The 21144-nt window shown below is 36.5% G+C and overlaps 1 protein-coding gene across 1 annotated transcript; it reads right to left on the reverse strand.

Moving 5' to 3' along the window:
* Window positions 1-887: 887 nt before the first annotated feature.
* LOC139958997 (uncharacterized) lies at window positions 888-21126 on the reverse strand. The gene is made up of 18 exons (XM_071956466.1): window positions 20966-21126; window positions 18795-18935; window positions 18010-18222; window positions 16098-16316; window positions 14065-14289; window positions 13503-13727; window positions 12849-13073; window positions 9927-10151; window positions 9294-9518; window positions 8653-8877; window positions 8002-8226; window positions 7107-7331; window positions 6466-6690; window positions 5832-6056; window positions 2918-3142; window positions 2285-2509; window positions 1660-1884; window positions 888-1232 (listed from the first exon to the last, which is right to left on the reverse strand). Exons 1-18 carry the CDS (start codon window positions 20981-20983, stop codon window positions 903-905), a joined length of 3846 nt encoding a protein of 1281 aa, XP_071812567.1. The 5' UTR covers window positions 20984-21126; the 3' UTR covers window positions 888-902.
* Window positions 21127-21144: the final 18 nt, after the last annotated feature.

The raw sequence follows: 21144 nt of genomic DNA on the forward strand, positions 1-21144 counted from the left end.
TGTATGGTTTCTAGTAAAAATTTGACAACACCACAGACAAACAGGTTTCCAGTGTGTTTTCAAAAAATCTTATTTGCTATTACCATACACCTTTCTGCTTTCTAGGATCCCAATGATTTAGTACACAACAAAAATAAGAAGATGGAATTTAAAAATTTTACACAGTGATTCAACTTAATAAAACCAGTTATATTTAGGTAAAGGAAGTACTTTATTATCTTACAGGAACAAAAGTTTATTCTAAAATATTTCCAAAACATCTCATTTTCTGATCATAATCCTACCTGTTATCTTTCCTTGCAGTGATTGTCATACCAAAACTAAATAAAATATAAATAAATTCTAAAAAACATGGTTTTTTTTCTTACATTTGGTAAAGGACAACACCCATATTGTCCACTGGAAAGAAGACAACATGTGTTTCCATCTGGACATTCACTTTGTCCTCCTGGACATGTAACTGTTCCAACAGTGAATGCTTCAGTCTTTTCGAACCAGTTCATAATCTCACTTCCTTGACTACATGTGCCTTGAGAAACATCACATGTGTAACCATTTGGACAACAGTGCAGATGGTCTGAGCAGCAAACAGCCTGCAAAAGAAGCAGTTATTTACACTGGAGTAAATATATGTGTCAGAAACTAAGTTTGGATATGATTTCAAGTGCGAAAAATGACAACACCACAGACAAACAGGTTGCCAGCATGTTTTCAAAAATCTCATTTGCTAACCCTTTCTGCTTTCTAGGATCCCAACGATTTTTACACAACAAAAATAAGAAGATGGAATTTAAAAATTTTAGACAGTGATCCAACTTACAAGAATCTGTTACATCTATGTATTGGAAGTACTTTCCTATCTTACAGGGAAAGAGTTTATTCTAATATATCTCCAAAACAACTCATTTTCTAATCATAATTCTTCCTGTTATCTTTCCCTTCAGTGATTGTCTTACCAAAGCTGAATAAAAATTATTAAATTCTAAAAAGCACGGTTTTATACTTACATTTGGTAAAGGACAACAACCATATTGTCCACTGGAAAGAAGACAACACGTGTTTCCATCTGGACATTGAACTTGTCCTCCTGGACATGTAACTGCCCCAAGGGTGGTTGCTTCAGTCTTTTCAAACCAGGCCACAATCTCACTTCCTTGACTACATGTGCCTCCAGAAACGTCACATGTGTAACCATTTGGACAACAGTGCAGATGGTCTGAGCAACAAACAGCCTGCGAAAGAAGCAGTATTTTACACTGGAAGTAAATATATGTATCAGAAACAAAGTTTGGATATGATTTCTAGTAAATAATTTGACAACACCACAGACAAACAGGTTTCCAGTGTGTTTTCAAAAAATCTTATTTGCTATTACCATACACCTTTCTGCTTTCTAGGATCCCAATGATTTAGTACACAACAAAAATAAGAAGATGGAATTTAACAATTTTACACAGTGATTCAACTTAATAGAATCAGTTATATTTGGATAAAGGAAGTACTTTCTTATCTTACAGGAAAAAAAGTTTATTCGAAAATATTTCCAAAACACCTCATTTTCTGATCATAACCCTACCTGTTGTCTTTCCCTTCAGAGATTGTCATACCAAAACTAAATAAAATATAAATAAATTCTAAAAAACATGTTTTTTTTCTTACATTTGGTAAAGGACAACACCTATAATGTCCACTGGAAAGAAGACAACATGTGGTTCCATCTGGACAAACACTTTGTCCTCCTGGACATGTAACTCTTCCAACAGTGAATGCTTCAGTCTTTTCGAACCAGTTCATAATCTCACTTCCTTGACTACATGTGCCTTGAGAAACATCACATGTGTAACCATTTGGACAACAGTGCAGATGGTCTGAGCAGCAAACAGCCTGCGAAAGAAGCAGTTATTTACACTGGAGTAAATATATGTGTGTATGGTTTCTAGTAACAAATATTACAACACCACAGACAAACAAGTTGCCAGCATGTTTTAAAAAAATCTCATTTGCTAACCCTTTCTGCTTTCTAGGATCCCAACGATTTTTACACAACAAAAATAAGAAGATGAAATTTAAAAATTTTAGACAGTGATTCAATTTAAAAGAATCTGTTACATTTGGGTATGGGAAGTACTTTCCTATCTTACAGGGAAAGAGTTTATTCTAATATATCTCCAAAACGACTCATTTTCTAATCATAATTTTTCCTGTTATCTTTCCCTTCAGTGATTGTCTTACCAAAGCTGAATAAAATATTATTAAATTCTAAAAAACATGGTTTTTTACTTACATTTGGTAAAGGACAACATCCATATTGTCCACTGGAAAGAAGACAACACGTGTTTCCATCTGGACATTCACTTTGTCCTCCTGGACATGTAACTGTCCCAAGGGTGGTTGCTTCAGTCTTTTCAAACCAGGCCATAATCTCACTTCCTTGACTACATGTGCCTCCAGAAACATCACATGTGTAACCATTTGGACAACAGTGCATATGGTCTGAGCAACAAACAGCCTGCGAAGGAAGCAGTAATTTTACACTGGAGTAAATATATGTTTCAGACACAAAGTTTTGATATGATTTCAAGTGAGAAAAATGACAACACCACAGGCAAACAGGTTTCCACAAAATCTCATCTGCTATTACCCATACACCTTTCTGCTTTCTAGAATCCCAACGATATTTTTCACTACAAAAATAAGATGCAATTTAAAATTCTGGACAGTGATTCAATTTAATAGAATCAGTTACATTTATGTATGTTAGGTTCTTTCCTATCTTACAGGAGTTGATTTTAAAACATTTCCAAAACATCTCATTTTCTGATCATAATCCTACCTGTTATCTTTACCTTCGGTGATTGTCATACCAAAACTAAATGAAATATGTTTAAATTATAAAAAAACATGGTGTATTTCTTACATTTGGTAAAGGACAACAACCATATTGTCCACTGGAAAGAAGACAACATGTGTTTCCATCTGGACATTCACTTTGTCCTCCTGGACATGTAACTGTTCCAACAGTGGTTGCTTCAGTCTTTTCAAACCAGTTTATAATTGCACTTCCTTGACTACATGTGCCTCCAGAAACATCACATGTGTAACCATTTGGACAACAGTGCAGATGGTCTGAGCAACAAACAGCCTGCAAAAGAAGCAGTTATTTTACACTGGAAGTAAATATATGTTTCAGAAGCAAAGTTAGGATATGATTTCTAGTAAAATAAAAGTGACAGTACAGTACCGCTCACATATAACTGGACATGTGTACACGCACAGAATTGCATAAAAATTATAAACAAGTACAATCGCGTATAAACTCGTTGACAAAAATATTGCCGCGTAGACGCCGCGTAGAGACCGCATATAATCCCTGTACGAGTTTATACCCAGGAAATGCTATTGTGCTCAATGAATAGGGATTATAGTCGCCGAAAGAATTACTGAGATGTTTGAAACATCCGTTCCTTACATCGTAGTTTAAGTTGTTATATTCACCTAGCAGTAAAAGGGACGCAGGTAAAGTGTTTGCCGGCATAGAACTTAACTGGTTTTCGTTTATTGGGTTTCTATTCAGTGTTTCTTTTCCCCACTTTTTTTTTCAGTTGTAGAGGTTTTGTTCCACGGAGGATAAGTTTACTTTGAATAGTTGGCAACAGTTTGAAGAAATAATAAAGTATTACTAAGCGTTTCTTGTGTCAATTTTCTATATAATTTACCGTTGGTTCCAACAGAATGAAAAAAAAAAAAAATCCACCAAACAACTTTGAAGCAGGTTCGGTTGAAAACAAAACATGTTTCTCGTCCGCGCAAGGGGCCTCCTTTTTCCTGATTCCCGAGTCTCTATTTGGATTACAAGAAATCTAAACTATCCTTAAAAATTATTTTGTAAAGGTTGCCACATCTTCCAAACTAGTATCAGCACATGAAAAGAAGAAAAATGGCCGGCCGTTTTTTTTCAGATCTCAGTACGAGAAACATGTATTTTATTTGGATAGAACAACTCTTGTTAATGTGGTTAACTTAATTTTTTTCTACCCTAGCTGTATGTCGATTTTCTAAAACCTTCATAAAAACCAACTTTTTGGAAAATGGATTTTGAAGCTCAGTCAACAATTTAAGAAATGCTTACCATTAAATACTGGCGTCAAACAATACATTTCGTATTTATTCCAATAAAGATCCACAAAGGATAAAACTGCTAAGTAGAGCTTACTAAAAAGAAATAGAAACTGAATGTTCATGGTCATTTTAAGTATCCAAATACTATACAAAGAGATCGAGTTCACCGAAACACCCCTTTTCCTTACCACCTGAAGAAAACTGTCTTTTATAAATTATAGTACCTTACAGTACTTTAGATTTGATACAAAAGTTACTTCTACAACAGCTTCCCAAAATTTGTGTGTGTCGCAATAGGTTAAGTTTTAAACGCGCAGCACAGTACCATTAATAATTTGCATATTACACCAAAATTTACACTCGGCGTCCAGATGGCGGGAAAATGTACCATCATGTTCAATGTGTTGTGTCGTTCCCATGGTGCGATGAACTTGGGCAAGTTCGAATGTCGATGACCTACTTATGTTCCGTGACCAATGTCAATGGGAATTATGTGTGTAAAAACTTGGGTTTTTCCACGTGTTATATATATAGAAGTTTTACGTAAGCGGAGCAAATTTCGGGGCGGCTCGTTGATTGTGAGGAAGCACTTATCTAATTATCAATAGTTGTGCAAAATATCGTAAGGTTTTTCTTCAGAAAATATTTTTGACTAGTAATTGGAATCTCAATGTATTAAGAAGTACTGGGTCTAAAGTTCTAAACCTTATCATTTCATTTTGGGGGAAGTCAGATCTTCAAGTGCAAAATATTGTATTCTCATTTAAGGTTATCGTGGTTTTCTTGCGAGGTGTATACGGCGTATCTTTCGATGTAGGCTAAGAGGTAGGATCGGCCAAGGCCTACCTAGTTCTCATAGATTGTTACCTACGTTCAATTTAATGCCTAACGGGAGGAACTCGTATAAATAGTAACAGACTGGGGCACATTGTCGTAATTAATATAGTTTCCTTGCTAAAGTTTTTGCACTGATGGTATCGATCGTTTGTGCTCCTAGTAGCGCTGTTTTCTTTGTTACTCTTATTCTTATCACCTTAAGTATATGCTAACTCTGTGGTTGAATATTTTGGAAAGTCATTAATTGGGCTTTGTGCGATACTGAATTTACCGACTCTTTTCTTCATCACAGTTTATTCTAACCCATAGAAGCTCTGCTATGTAAAGCGGCTGCGAACACACTACGTTTACAGATTATACAAAATTGTACGTCTTTACGCGCGTATAATCCCTATTTAGGGGCACTAGAGCGAAGCCCTAAGGCGCGTTGACACGGCGTAGACACCGTGTAGAAAGTTGCGTACAGAAACGTATAACATCGTATAATTGCGTAGATAAACTTAGAGTATACGTCTACGTGGAGTTATACGTGAGCGGAACTGTACCACAGGCAAACAGGTTCCAGCATGTTTTCAAAAAATTTCAATTGCTATTACCCATACTGCATTCTAGGATCCCAACAATTTTGTACACAACAAAAATAAGAAGATGGAATTTAAAAATTTTACACAGTGATTCAACTTCATAAAACCAGTTATATTTAGGTAAAGAAAGTACTTTCTTATCTTACAGGAACAAAAGTTTATTCTAAAACATTTCCAAAACATCTCATTTTCTGATCATAATCCTACCTGTTATCTTTCCCTCTAGTGATTGTCATACCAAAACTAAATAAAATATAAATAAATTCTAAAAAACATGGTTTTTTTTCTTACATTTGGTAAAAGACAACACCCATATTGTCCACTGGAAAGAAGACAACATGTGTTTCCATCTGGACATTCACTTTGTCCTCCTGGACATGTAACTGTTCCAACAGTGGTTGCTTCAGTCTTTTCAAACCAGTTCATAATCTCACTTCCTTGACTACATGTTCCTTGAGAAACATCACATGTGTAACCATTTGGACAACAGTGCAGATGGTCTGAGCAGCAAACAGCCTGCGAGAGAAGCAGTTATTTACACTGGAGTAAATATATATATCAGAAACAAAGTTTGGATATGATTTCAAGTGCAAAAAATGACAACACCACAGGCAAACAGGTCTCCAAAAAATCTCCTTTGCTATTACCCATACACCTTTCTTGAATCCCAACGATTTTTTACACAACAAAAATAAGAAGATGGAATTTAAAATTTTTAACACTGATTCAATTTAATAGAATCAGTTATATTTAGGTATGGGAAGTACTTTCTTATCTTACAAAGAAAAGAGTTTATTCAAAACTATTTCCAAAAGATCTCATTTTCTGATCATAATCCTACCTGTTATCTTTCCCTTCAGTGATTGTCATACCAAAACTGAATAAAATATTATTTAATTCTAAAAAAACATGTTTTTTTTCTTACATTTGGTAAAGGACAACAACCATATTGTCCACTGGAAAGAAGACAACATGTGTTTCCATCTGGACATTCACTTTGTCCTCCTGGACATGTAACTGTTCCAACAGTGGTTGCTTCAGTCTTTTCAAACCAGTTCATAATCTCACTTCCTTGACTACATGTGCCTCCAGAAACATCACATGTGTAACCATTTGGACAACAGTGCAGATGGTCTGAGCAACAAACAGCCTGCGAAGGAAGCAGTAATTTTACACTGGAAGTAAATATATGTATCAGACACAAAGTTTTGATATGATTTCAAGTGAGAAAAATGACAACAACACAGGCAAACAGGTCTCCAAAAACTCTCATTTGCTATTATCCATACACCTTTCTGCTTGCTAGAATCCCAAGGATTATTTACACAACAAAACTAAGAAGATGCAATTTAAAATTCTGGACAGTGATTCAATTTAATAGAATCAGTTACATATATGTATGGTAGGTTCTTTCCTATCTTACAGGAAAAGAGTTGATTTTAAAACATTTCCAAAACATCTCATTTTCTGATCCTTTTCCTACCTTTTATTTTTACCTTCGGTGATTGTCATACCAAAAGTTTATAAAATATCATTAAATTCTAACAAGCATGGGGTATTTCTTACATTTGGTAAAGGACAACAACCATATTGGCCACTGGAAAGAAGACAACATGTGTTTCCATCTGGACATTCACTTTGTCCTCCTGGACATGTAACTGTTCCAACAGTGGTTGCTTCAGTCTTTTCAAACCAGTTCATAATCTCACTTCCTTGACTACATGTGCCTCCAGAAACGTCACATGTGTAACCATTTGGACAACAGTGCAGATGGTCTGAGCAGCAAACAGCCTACGTAAGAAGCAGATATTTACACTGGAGTAAATATATGTATCAGAAACAAAGTTTGGATATGATTTTAAGTGTGAAAAATGACAACACCACAGGCAAACAGGTTTAAAGCATATTTTCAAAAATTCTCATTTGCTATTTTCCATACACCTTTCTGCTTTCTAGGATCCTAACAATTTTGAAAACAACAAAAATAAGAAGATGGAATTTAAAAATTTTACACAGTGATTCAATTTAAAAGAATCAGTTACATTTAGGTATGGGAAGTACTTTCTTATCCTACAGGGAAGAGAGTTTATTCGAAACTATTTCAAAACATCTCATTTTCCTGATCATAATCCTACCTGTTATCTTTCCCTTCAGTGATTATCTTACCAAAACTGACTAAAATATTATTAAATTCTAAAAAACATGTTTTTTTCTTACATTTGGTAAAGGACAACAACCATATTGTCCACTAGAAAGAAGACAACATGTGTTTCAGAATCAGTTACATTTATGTATGGGAAGTACTTTCTGATCTTACAGGGAAAAAAAGTTTATTCTAAAATATGTCCAATACATCTCATTTTCTGATCATAACCCTACCTGTTGTCTTTCCCTTGGGTGAATGTCATGCCAAACTGAATAAAATTTTATTATATTTTAACAAACAGGGAGAATTTCTTACATTTGGTAAAGGACAACAACCATATTGTCCACTGGAAAGAAGACAACATGTGTTTCCATCTGGACATTCACTTTGTCCTCCTGGACATGTAACTGTTCCAACAGCGGTTGCTTCATTCTTTTCAAACCAGGCCATAATCTCACTTCCTTGACTACATGTGCCTCCAGAAACATCACATGTGTAACCATTTGGACAACAGTGCAGATGGTCTGAGCAGCAAACAGCCTGCGAAAGAAGCAGTTATTTACACTGGAGTAAATATATGTGTCAGAAACAAAGTTTGTGTATGGTTTCTAGTACGAAATATTACAACACCACCAACAAACAGGTTGCCAGTATGTTTTCAAAAAATCTCATTTGCTATTACCCATACACCTTTTTGCTTTCTAGAATCCCAACGATTTTTTACACAACAAAAATAAGAAGATGGAATTTAACATTTTAAACAGTGATTCAAGTTGATAGAATCAGTTGTATTTAGGTATGGGAAGTACTTTCTAATCTTACAGGTAAAAAAGTTTATTCTAAAATATTTCTCAAACATCTCATTTTCTGATCATAATCCTACCTGTTATCTTTCCCTTCAGTGAATGTCATACCAGAACTAAATGAAATATTATTAAATTCTAACAAACATGGCGTATTTCTTACATTTGGTAAAGGACAACACCCATATTGTCCACTGGAAAGAAGACAACATGTGTTTCCATCTGGACATTCACTTTGTCCTCCTGGACATGTAACTGTTCCAACAGTGAATACTTCAGTCTTTTCGAACCAGTTCATAATCTCACTTCCTTGACTACATGTGCCTCCAGAAACATCACATGTGTAACCATTTGGACAACAGTGCAGATGGTCTGAGCAGCAAACAGCCTGCAAAAGAAGCAGTTATTTACACTGGAGTAAAATATATGTATCAGAAACTAAGTTTGGATATGATTTCAAGTGCGAAAAATGACAACACCACAGACAAACAGGTTGCCAGCATGTTTTCAAAAATCTCATTTGCTAACCCTTTCAGCTTTCTAGGATCCCAACGATTTTTACACAACAAAAATAAGAAGATGGAATTTAGAAATTTTAGACAGTGATTCAACTTACAAGAATCTGTTACATTTGGGTATGGGAAGTACTTTCCTATCTTACAGAGAAAGAGTTTATTCTAATATATCTCCAAAACAACTCATTTTCTAATCTTAATTCTTCCTGTTATCTTTACCTTCAGCGATTGTCTTACCAAAGCTGAATAAAATATTATTAAATTCTAAAAAACATGGTTTTTTACTTACATTTGGTAAAGGACAACAACCATATTGTCCACTGGAAAGAAGACAACATGTGTTTCCATCTGGACATTCACTTTGTCCTCCTGGACATGTAACTGTTCCAACAGCGGTTGCTTCAGTCTTTTCAAACCAGGCCATAATCTCACTTCCTTGACTACATGTGCCTCCAGAAACATCACATGTGTAACCATTTGGACAACAGTGCAGATGGTCTGAGCAGCAAACAGCCTGCAAAAGAAGCAGTTATTCACAGTGGAAGTAAAATATATGTAAAAGAAACAAAATTTGGATAAGATTTCAAGTGCGAAAAATGACGACACCACAGGCAAACAGGTTTCCAAAAAATCTCATTTGCTATTACCCATACACCTTTCTAGAATCCCAACGATATTTTTCACTACAAAAATAAGATGCAATTTAAAATTCTTGACAGTGATTCAATTTAATAGAATCAGTTACATTTATGTATGGTAGGTTCATTCCTATCTTACAGGAAAAGAGTTGATTTTAAAACATTTCCAAAACATCTCATTTACTGATCATAATCCTAGGTCTGTTATCTTAACCTTCGGTGATTGTCATACCAAACCTGAACAAAATAGTATTAAATTCTAACAAGCATGGTGTATTTCTTACATTTGGTAAAGGACAACAACCATATTGTCCACTGGAAAGAAGACAACATGTGTTTCCATCTGGACATTCACTTTGTCCTCCTGGACATGTAACTGTTCCAACAGTGGTTGCTTCAGTCTTTTCGAACCAGTTCATAATCTCACTTCCTTGACTACATGTGCCTCCAGAAACATCACATGTGTAACCATTTGGACAACAGTGCAGATGGTCTGAGCAGCAAACAGCCTGCAAAAGAAGCAGTTATTTACACTGGAAGTAAATATATGTTTCAGAAGCAAAGTTTGGATATGATTTCTAGTAAAATAAAATGACAGTACCACAGGTAAATAGGTTTCAAGCATTTTTATTAAAAATCTCATTTGCTATTACCCGTACTGCTTTCTAGGATCCCAACAATTTTTTACACAACAACCAGAATGAAAACATTTCATGGTTCCTTGCTGCTGTTCATTAGTTCCATTCATAGGGAAATTTCTAACAAAGCCCTAATACAACAACAGTAATTTATGCTCACAAACTTTTGTTGCCAAAGTAATGCTAAGCCCTGATATCAATTGCAACACACATCAGTGTGTGAAGACTATCTACCATTATCATCATACCAAGTTTGACGAAATTCCGACTAGTAATAGTAGCCAAGTAATTGCAATTTGGAGTATTTCACGTTTGACCCCATGACCTCATTAATATTCATGAAATGACCACCAAAATCAACATGGTTAATCTACTTACTATGAGCCACCCACTCACCAAGTATGGTAATGATTGGTCATTCCCTTGTTGAGTTATTGTGCATACAAACTTTTCATAACGAAATAATGCTAGGCCCCCCTTCCCATATAAACATGCATGATATCAATTGCAACACACATCAGTGTGTGGAGACTATCTACCGATATCAGCATACCAAGTTTGACGAAATTCCAATAAATAGTAGCTGAGTTATTGCAACTTGGGAGTTTTTCACGTTTGACCCGTGACCTCATTAATATTTTTTTAACTTTGACCTTGTTTAACTTCGCACACGAAGGTCACACGGGGGTCAACCTATTGACATTTATGATCAGAAGGTACCTTTGACATCTGAAAATAGCATCGAAACTGTAAAAATCCCCAAAACATGAAAAGGTCACCAGAGGTCAAATTGAAGTCAAGGGTCACCCAGATGCGGGTCAACAAGTGGATTACATTGAAGCAACTCCCAACCTTAACGGACAGTTCGTTCTCAAGTTATCACAAAAATACCAGTTTTTTTATCATTAATTGACCTTTGGTGACCTCGGATCACATGACCGTTAGGTTTGAAAATATTCCCCTATACCATTTGCAACTTGTCCCAAAATATCAACCGTGTCACACCTTGGAACTGAGAGTAATTGCATTAAATGTCTGAAAATTAACTTTGACCTCGTATAACTCCGCACACGAAGGTCACACGGGGGTCAACCCATTGACATTTATGATCAGAAGGTACCTTTGACATCTGAAAATAGCATTGAAACTGTAAAAATCCCCAAAACATGAAAAGGTCACCAGAGGTCAAATTGAGGTCAAGGTTCACCCAGATGCAGGACGACAATTGGATTAAATTGAAGCAACTCCCAACCCTAACGGACAATTCGTTCTCAAGTTATCGCAAAAATACTAGTTTTTTATCATTAATTGACCTTTGGTGACCTCGGATCACATGACCGTTAAGTTTGAAAATATTCCCCTATACCATTTGCAACTTGTCCCAAAATATCAACCGTGTCACACCTTGGAACTGAGAGTTACTGCATTAAATGTCTGAAAATTTACTTTGACCTTGTATAACTTTACACACAAAGGTCACTCGGGTGTCAACCAATTGACATTTTTGATCGGAAGGTACCTTTGATATCCAAATCTAGCATCAAAACCAAACATTTTCTTTTTCGCCCGTTTTCTCCCAAACTAAGCACATTTTTTCTAATGTGACCTTTGACCTTTTGACCTTGGTTTCAAATGTAGTTTGATCTGCTGATTCCAAAAATCAACACGATAAGTCTGTACAGCCATCCTAACTCCGACCGAAAACTTTGACCCCATATAAGTTCGCACACAAAGGTCACACAGGGGTCAACCTATCGATATTTATGATCGGAAGGTACCTTTGACATCTGAAAAGAGCATCGAAACTGTAAAAATCCCCAAAACATGAAAAGGTCACCAGAGGTCAAATTGAGGTCAAGGGTCACCCAGATGTGGGTCGACAATTGGATTACACTGAAGCAACTCCCAACCCTAACGGACAATTCCTTCTCAAGTTATCGCAAAAATACTAGTTTTTTAACATTAACTGACCTTTGGTGACCTCAGATCACATGACCGTTAAGTTTCAAAATGTTCCCCTAACCAGTTCACAACTTGTCCCAAAATATCAACCTTGTCGCACATTGGCACTGGGAGTTATTGCAGTTTTAGTATTTTGGGTTTTTGGACCATAACTGACCTTTGGTGACCTTTGTGGGCACCAAAAACAATAGGGTTCATCTACTCACTATGGGCCACCCACCCACCAAGTTTGATCATGATCAGTCAATCCCTTGTTGAGTTATCGTGCATACAAGCTAAAGCATCACACACATACACAAACATACAGTACATACACTCACACACACGCCAACCTGAATACATAGGTTCCTTTGCTTTTAGCAAGGAACCAAAAATAAGAAGATGGAATTTAAAAATTTCAGACAGTGATCCAACTTACAAGAATCTGTTACATTTATGTATGGGAAGTACTTTCCTATCTAACAGGGACAGAGTTTATTCTAATATATTTAAAAAACATCTCATTTTCTGATCATAATCCTACCTGTTATCTTTACCTTCAGTGATTGTCATACCAAAACTGACTAAAATATTATTAAATTCTAACAAACATGGTGTATTTCTTACATTTGGTAAAGGACAACACCCATATTGTCCACTGGAAAGAAGACAACATGTGTTTCCATCTGGACAATAACTTTGTCCTCCTGGACATGTAACTGTTCCAACAGTGGTTGCTTCATTCTTTTCAAACCAGGCCATAATCTCACTTCCTTGACTACATGTGCCTCCAGAAACATCACATGTGTAACCATTTGGACAACAGTGCAGATGGTCTGAGCAGCAAACAGCCTGCGAAAGAAGCAGTTATTTACACTGGAGTAAAATATATGTATCAGAAACAAAAGTTTGGATATGATTTCTAGTAAAATAAAATGACAGTACCACAGGCAAACAGGTTTCCAGCATGTTTTCAAAAAATCTCATTTGCTATTACCCATTCACCTTTCTGCTTTCTAGGATCCCAACGATTTTTTACACAACAAAACTAAGAAAATGGAATTAAAAATTGTACACAGTGATTCAACTTAATAGAATCAGTTATATTTATGTATGGGAAGTACTTTCCTATCTTACAGGGAGAAGAGTTGATTTTAAAACATTTCCAAAACATCTCATTTTCTGATCATAATCTTACCTGTTGTCTTTACCTTCAGTGATTGTCATATCAAAACTGAATGAAATATTATTAAATTCCAACAAACATGGTGTATTTCTTACATTTGGTAAAGGACAACAACCATATTGTCCACTGGAAAGAAGACAACATGTGTTTCCATCTGGACATTCACTTTGTCCTCCTGGACATGTAACTGTTCCAACAGTGGTTGCTTCAGTCTTTTCAAACCAGGCCATAATCTCACTTCCTTGACTACATGTGCCTCCAGAAACATCACATGTGTAACCATTTGGACAACAGTGCAGATGGTCTGAGCAGCAAACAGCCTGCGAAAGAAGCAGTATTTTACACTGGAGTAAATATATGCATCAGAAACAAAGTTTGGATATGATTTCAAGTGAGAAAAATGACAACAACACAGGCAAACAGGTCTCCAAAAACTCTCATTTGCTATTATCCATACACCTTTCTGCTTGCTAGAATCCCAAGGATTATTTACATAACAAAACTAAGAAGATGCAATTTAAAATTCTGGACAGTGATTCAATTTAATAGAATCAGTTACATATATGTATGGTAGGTTCTTTCCTATCTTACAGGAAAAGAGTTGATTTTTAAACATTTCCAAAATTAAAATTCTAACAAACATGGTGTATTTCTTACATTTGGTAAAGGACAACAACCATATTGTCCACTGGAAAGAAGACAACATGTGTTTCCATCTGGACATTCACTTTGTCCTCCTGGACATATAACTGCCCCAAGGGTGGTTGCTTCAGTCTTTTCAAACCAGGCCATTATCTCACTTCCTCGACTACAGGAACCTCGAGAAGGATCACATGTAAAACCATTTTGACAGCAATGGATCTGATCTGGGCAGCAAACCGCCTGAAAAAGTCATCAAAGTGATATCAGATACATCAGGTAGGAACTGGTTGGTGGTTTACAGTCAATTACATTGAATAACAGTACACAAACTCAATCTTCACAGTAGGCATTGTGATTTGCAATGACGGCCATAGTCTTAACAGAAAATGAGTAAGTGTTTTTGAGCAGAAATCTTTTTATTGACAAGTTCCCTTTTCAATGACCCTGTTTTGCCCCTGCCTCCCTGTTCTCTCCACCCCTGCCCTCTCCCATACCCTCTGCCATCAGTTGTCTTCTTCATCGTACAATTAGGCATTCATCACCGAGTATACATGCCAATCAGGGTTGACTCATTTTCTACAGCTGGTTCATGTACTGTAATCTGATTTTGTGGGACACACTGTAATCTGATGCACTGTAATCTGATGTATTGTTATCTGATGTACTGTTATCTGATGTACTGTAATCTCATGTACTGTTATCTGCTGTATTGTTATCTGATGCACTGTTATCTGATGTACTGTAATCTCATGTACTGTAATCTCATGTACTGTAATCTGCTGTATTGTTATCTGATGCACTGTTATCTGATGTACTGTAATCTCATGTACTGTTATCTGATGTACTGTAATCTCATGTACTGTAATCTCATGTACTGTAATCTGATGTACTGTAATCTGCTGTATTGTTATCTGATGCACTGTTATCTGATGTACTGTAATCTCATGTACTGTTATCTGATGTACTGTAATCTGATGTACTGTAATCTCAAGTACTGTAATCTGATGTACTGTAATCTGATGTACTGTAATATGATGTACTGTAATCTCAAGTACTGTAATCTGACATGCTGTAATTTGATGTATTGTAATCTGATGTACTGTAATCTGATGTACTGTAATTGGATGTAATGTAATCTCAAGTACTGTAATTTCAAGTACTCAAGTACTATAATCTGATGTACTGTAATCTCATGTATCATAACCTCATGTACTGTAATCTGACGTACTGTAATTTGATGTAATGTAATCTGATGTCCTGTAATCTGATGTACTGTAATTGGTTCATGCACTGTTATATCAAAGACTATAATTGGCTCATGTACTGTAATCTCATGTACTCATAAGTGTGTGAACAGAAGAAGACCTGCTTAAACTTTTTCCAGTGATTCAATGATTTGGGTCAATCCAAATTTTACAAAACTGAATACAGTACAGAGAAGAGCCCTCCAGTCGGGGAAAAATGTCACAATATGTAATAGTGCATGCCATATTGATTTGAATTGCATACAAACTCTTTAATGCTACATCACAAGCAAAGATTACAGTATTAAGCATCAAATACAGCCAACCAATCACATTAAACCTTTCTTTAGAGAGCTACATGTGTTGCTGTTTTTTTTTTTTTTCACGTTAATCACTGACCATTCACAGCCCTCTTCGTCATCGCTTGGCAAGGGGCTTGGGTGAATGAGAATTTCATCACTTTTTTTTTATTCCTTTTTCACCTCTAAATGAACCAGATATATGGCACTCTCAGGCTCTCTCTGTTGACCGCAGGATTTTTGTTTGTGATTCCTAGTTCGGTCGGTACTGGGAGAGAGCTACATTACAGACATTAGAAAATCTATAAAATCTTCCGATCTTAGAAACTTGTCTTAGGCCGACCCATCATATCATTTGATCCTTGGCACAGGGTCCCCATGGGGGGGGGGAGGTGTCTTGGCCCCTGGAGTTCGCACCGGGTTTCGAAACACATCTTTGACATAGATTCCACTATAGGCAAAGGATTTCGGGTCTAAATCCTTGTAGAGGTCAAATATTTCTTACATTACGTAAAGGACAACAACCATATCGTCCAGTGGCAAGGATGCAACAAGTGCTTCCATCTGGACATTCGCTCCTTCTGTCGGGACACATCACAGATTCAACTATGACCGCCTCTGTCTTGCTTACTCCGGCCACAAATACATTGCCCTCCTCCTTGCTACACTGGTCGCCATCGCAGGAAAACCCTTCCGGACAGCAGTGAGTGTCACAGCATTCCGCCTTGACAAAAAGAGAAGAAGAGCAGATATCCTCACTGTATAATGCTGTGCAAGTACATCTATAGCAGAGTGATTGATTGTCTACTGACCCACCTGTTGAACTGTCACTGCAGATCACTTTATTTTCAAGACAGTTGACTCAGAAAATTGGTTTCAAATTTTTGTCATTTGCCCTGTGCATTACAGAGTGCTCAGTGGTACAAACTGTATGCACAAATTTTTTTTTTTTTGGGCCATGATCAATCGAGGTCGGTAAACTGACAGTTCATTGGCTGGATACCCTCCTTGTCACGTTGAACAACCAATGACGGACGCAGACATACAATATCGAATCGTTGAAAATGGATAAACCAGCCAGTCAACAGGCAGACTTGGTGATTCCTCGGTACCTACTTTGAATATTTTCTTGAATAACACTGCATGTGGGATTTTACAATTTTCAGCCACTTTGACAAAACAAGGTTCCTGCACTACCGTGGACAAACATATCGGGGGGGGGGGCATTAAGTTTAAAATCCAAGCTTTACTTTGACGGTATAAATCATGTTGAATACAACCATTTTTAGACATTGACCTCTGTTGACCTTTGACCTCCATTGATAGCAATAAGATCCTTGTACTCACTACAAGGTCAATCTAGAATCCAAGGATGACATTCACACAAGCTTTACTTTGTTAGTTATTTGTGTACAAGGTTTTCCAGTTCTTGACCTCTAATTGATCGTTGACCTCCAAGACAGCAAAAATGATTCATGAACTCATCTAGGGTTAGATCCACATATAAGTTCAACCGCCATTTACCAAGAAAACCAAGTAAGTCACACACACACACAATTTTTTTGCCTCCGGTAATTCCAAAGCTACTGTTTGGATTAATATTCAACTATTGCTGCCACAGGAATTAAACTAATATTCACATGACTAGTGGCTTTGAAGATTTTGGGAAACAAAGGAAGTAATTATAGACCTATTATTAAAAAGGGGAGGTGTTTGGCAAACTACCACATTTTTTTTTAAACTACCTCATCCAGAGGTCAAATTTCTCATCCAGTTTAAAATAATGAACAACCTCTGTTTTATTTTTATATTTTTTTTTGGTGCAAATTTGAGAATTACTGCAGGAAACTGTGAAACGATAAAGGATAGGAAAATGTCATAACAGAGGAAATCAAAAGTGACTTTCAGAAAATTTCTTAACGTATAGCAAAAATTAGTCAAAAGATTGCACTAAAAGATTTTGTTAAGTTTCACAAACTTGCAACAATATAGATTTGCTGTATAGATTTGAAGTGGCAAATATATATATATATATATATATAAATATAAAAATATATATATATTGCAGTGTTTTATGTTGTTGTATTATTGGCTTGGGGGGATGGGGTGAGGATGAAGAACGTAATAGAGATTATATCTTGTTAGATGTATCCTGGATTAACCAAATTTGTGATGCCCCCTCACCCCCCCCCCAAAAAAAATTGGCCATAGTAAAATGACTTGGATTAGAAAAACTTTCGAATACAATGAGTGCTTTCTTTGTATCTCCTGATTAGCAAGGAATCAAGAAGAAAAGGGGAAAAAAATTATTTAGCAACCAGACTCCAGCCAAGTATGTTCCCCCAATTTGTTATTTCAATCCTTGAGGAATCCACAAAATTTCACGATAAAAGAAGACAAAAGTCATTTCTACTTACTTTGGGCAGGGGACAGCAGCCGTATTTGCCATCTGCTTGTGGACAACATGTGTTACCATCTTTGCAGTAGTACTTTCCACCGCAATGCACATTCTTCGCCACCTCCTTTTCAAACCAAGGCAATTTCTCTGATTCGCTGCTGCAAGTTCCTTCGCTGACATCACAGGTGTACCCCGAGGGGCAACAATGTTCTCCATCGGAGCAGCATACAGCCTGCGAAATATTTAGGTACCAAACTGTCGACTGAAGAGCTCTTGCGATTGGGTTCATGAATTTTGGTCATTCTGACTCAACCAAATCATAGTCACATGCACAGTACGCTCGTACAGTAATCGATTACCCCCTAAAAAAAATCTATAAACTAAAGAAAGATCTAAGTGGATAAACCATTGGAGCGGTCATACAGTCCTTTAGCAAGTACAGTATAGTCGAGGGACCTTTCGTGGGAAATTCCAACCAGTGTAACCTTAGCGATGGAAACCAAGCCAAACTGGATATATATGTTAGTATGTACTGTTACTGTGCAGGACCACAATGTGTTTTACACAAGAGTGAATGCAAAATTAATGTTAGAGAAATAATTTAGCGTTCACATTTTGCGTCCATATGTACTAAGCATTTTTCAGGTTTCCTGAAACTTATTTCACCGATAAAATACCGAAGACAACATGATGCAGTGTACAGGATAAACTACCATGCATTTTTGCTAAATTTGTGCAGCATTTTTTTGCATCGCACTTTGCTACTTGTAAAAGTGAGAGAGAGTTAGAGAGAGAGAGACTCACGTTAGGTACAGGGCAACAGCCATATCCTCCTGATTCCAGCTCGCAACATGTTTTATTTTGGTCACATCTCGTCTCCTGGTCGGGACATAAGAGGGACAAAGCGACTGGGAGGACTCCCAGTAGCAAGAATAGTAGCTTCATCTGGTAAAAATGAAAAGAAAAAAAATTTAAAATAAAAAATTATTTGAAGCAAACTTTACAGATTGACAGGAATTATAAAACAGTTCCTTCCATGGAAATTCAATACACATTTAAACCAGCTTTTCATAGTAAAGAGGTGTTGCTACGAAATGAAAACATTACAATGCCTTTAAGATTTGACACTTATGAACGTTCCTTTCGATCTTTCTTAGAGTGTGTTTATTCAAATAAAGACCCAGTTTGTTCTTTTCTCAGTGTGTGGTTTTGCCACAGACTGTCATGAAGAACTTTCCCAAACTAGTTGAGAAAAAAACTGTTATTCGATTCAAATGGTAGAAATCACAGATTTAATGTTTGCTGCACGCAAAATGCAGAAGACTTGATCAAGTCTAAATACTATATATACAGTATGATGTCATCGAACTACATCTGCTTTAACCTTTTATCTTTCTCTTTATTTCTTTTAGAATGTTTTTTTTTCCTTTTGTATTTTGGAGATGGCTTTTGCAAATACTGAATCTAAAACATTGAAGCTTTTTACACATGATCTAAATGATGGTTTTAGTTTCTGTGTCAACAGTGCTGTTAACTTTCTACCTTGAAAATATGAAAAAGAAAGAAAAAAAGAAAAAAAAAGAGAAATGTGAAAGGTTTTAGATCCTATGACATCACTATGACATCATAGTTCTACAAAATGATGGCTCTTTGAAACTGGGATATCTCCCAAACAGAGCAAGATTATTCTTAGCTATAATTGGGGGAAGTTCTCTGTCATAGTTTAGTTAAGTTTTGGAGACTGAAGGATCAGGAAGCCTTACAGTAGCTATAATATTTGAGACCCTATCCGTGTTAGATCAAGGATGAACACCTGCTTATTTCAAGCCTTCTACTCTTCGATTAATTAGTGTTCAGAGGATAACGAGGCAGGGGTGTGAATTGGCTCCCATTCCTGCTCTCGGAACGGCCATTTAACGTCCCCATCGGACGGACGAGAGTGTATAATCCCAGCGTCTGACCACTTTCTCAAAATACTGAGGTACTGTCGGCAAAGGCACCCCATTCGACATTGCTGCAGTGCAGCCATGGGGAACAAAGTTGTTTCAAAACAGAGTGCAGAACAGCAAGTCCTAGCCCCTTTTTTCCAAGTTACCGACCAGAAATCCCGAATACCAGAAATATAGGATGTTTGGTTTCGTGTCCCCTGACATTTTCTAGGAATTTATATAAACAATTCAACATTTTAACTCAAATTTAGAATCTTTTCAATTTAGAAAGTCATTTCTGATGGGAAAACCATAGATTGCTATTGGATGTAAAACCCTCCTTACTATGACCCGGCCGGGTTTCGAACCTGATTGCTAAGCCTCATTGCTTCAAATGCCACCCACCTTTGTCCACTCGGCCACAGCACCGGTATACATACTTTTCTTTTGCATACCTTTTTTGGCATACCCGATTGCATACTTTGTTTTTGGAACCCGGAAAAACGAAACAACAATGTCAGATTACTTACGGTACCGACCACAGAGCTGCCTGCCAGTCATAAATTTGGTCGCAAAATTTATTGCCTTTTATGATTAAATTGTCAACAAAGATATAAATGCTTCTAAAATAGGTCTTTCGGTACTTACAGTGACAGTACACAATATCGACATTTATTATCAAATATTTGTACAGGAGGGAAACATGTTTTTCTTACTTTATCTGCACAAATACACATTGCATTAACCTGTGTAGCTCAAATTCATGTCTCTAGTGTCTAGTCTAGGCTAGGCTAGCCCCACGTTACACCTTCAGTCTTACCCTTAGTCCTAGCTATGATCTACTTATTCTAAACCGAACTGAATTTAATAGGCCTAGGCTAGTTAGTAACAAATTTCAGAAAATACAGCACTGCAAGCCTTGGCCTAGAAATTAAAGTAGTATATACGGTCAACAGTAACACTGTAACAGAGTTAGTCTAAAGCCTTGAAAGTTCACGAAACTGAAAAGTTGAAAGAACAAGTGCAAGCAACAATGCCCTTCTTTACCTCTTGTTCTTTCTGCATAAGCAAAATAATGTGACTTGCTAGACCTCTTCCATAAAAGTTGGTATGATGTTAGTAAAGACTAAAGCCGGTGTTCCTTGTTCTTGTTTTGGTGTGTGTAACGCTCTACACTCAAGGATCATGTGCTACAATTTCAACTAGTAATGTACAATGGGAAACAG

This window comes from Apostichopus japonicus, chromosome 18, assembly GCF_037975245.1.
Source record: "Apostichopus japonicus isolate 1M-3 chromosome 18, ASM3797524v1, whole genome shotgun sequence".
NCBI lineage: Eukaryota > Metazoa > Echinodermata > Holothuroidea > Aspidochirotida > Stichopodidae > Apostichopus > Apostichopus japonicus.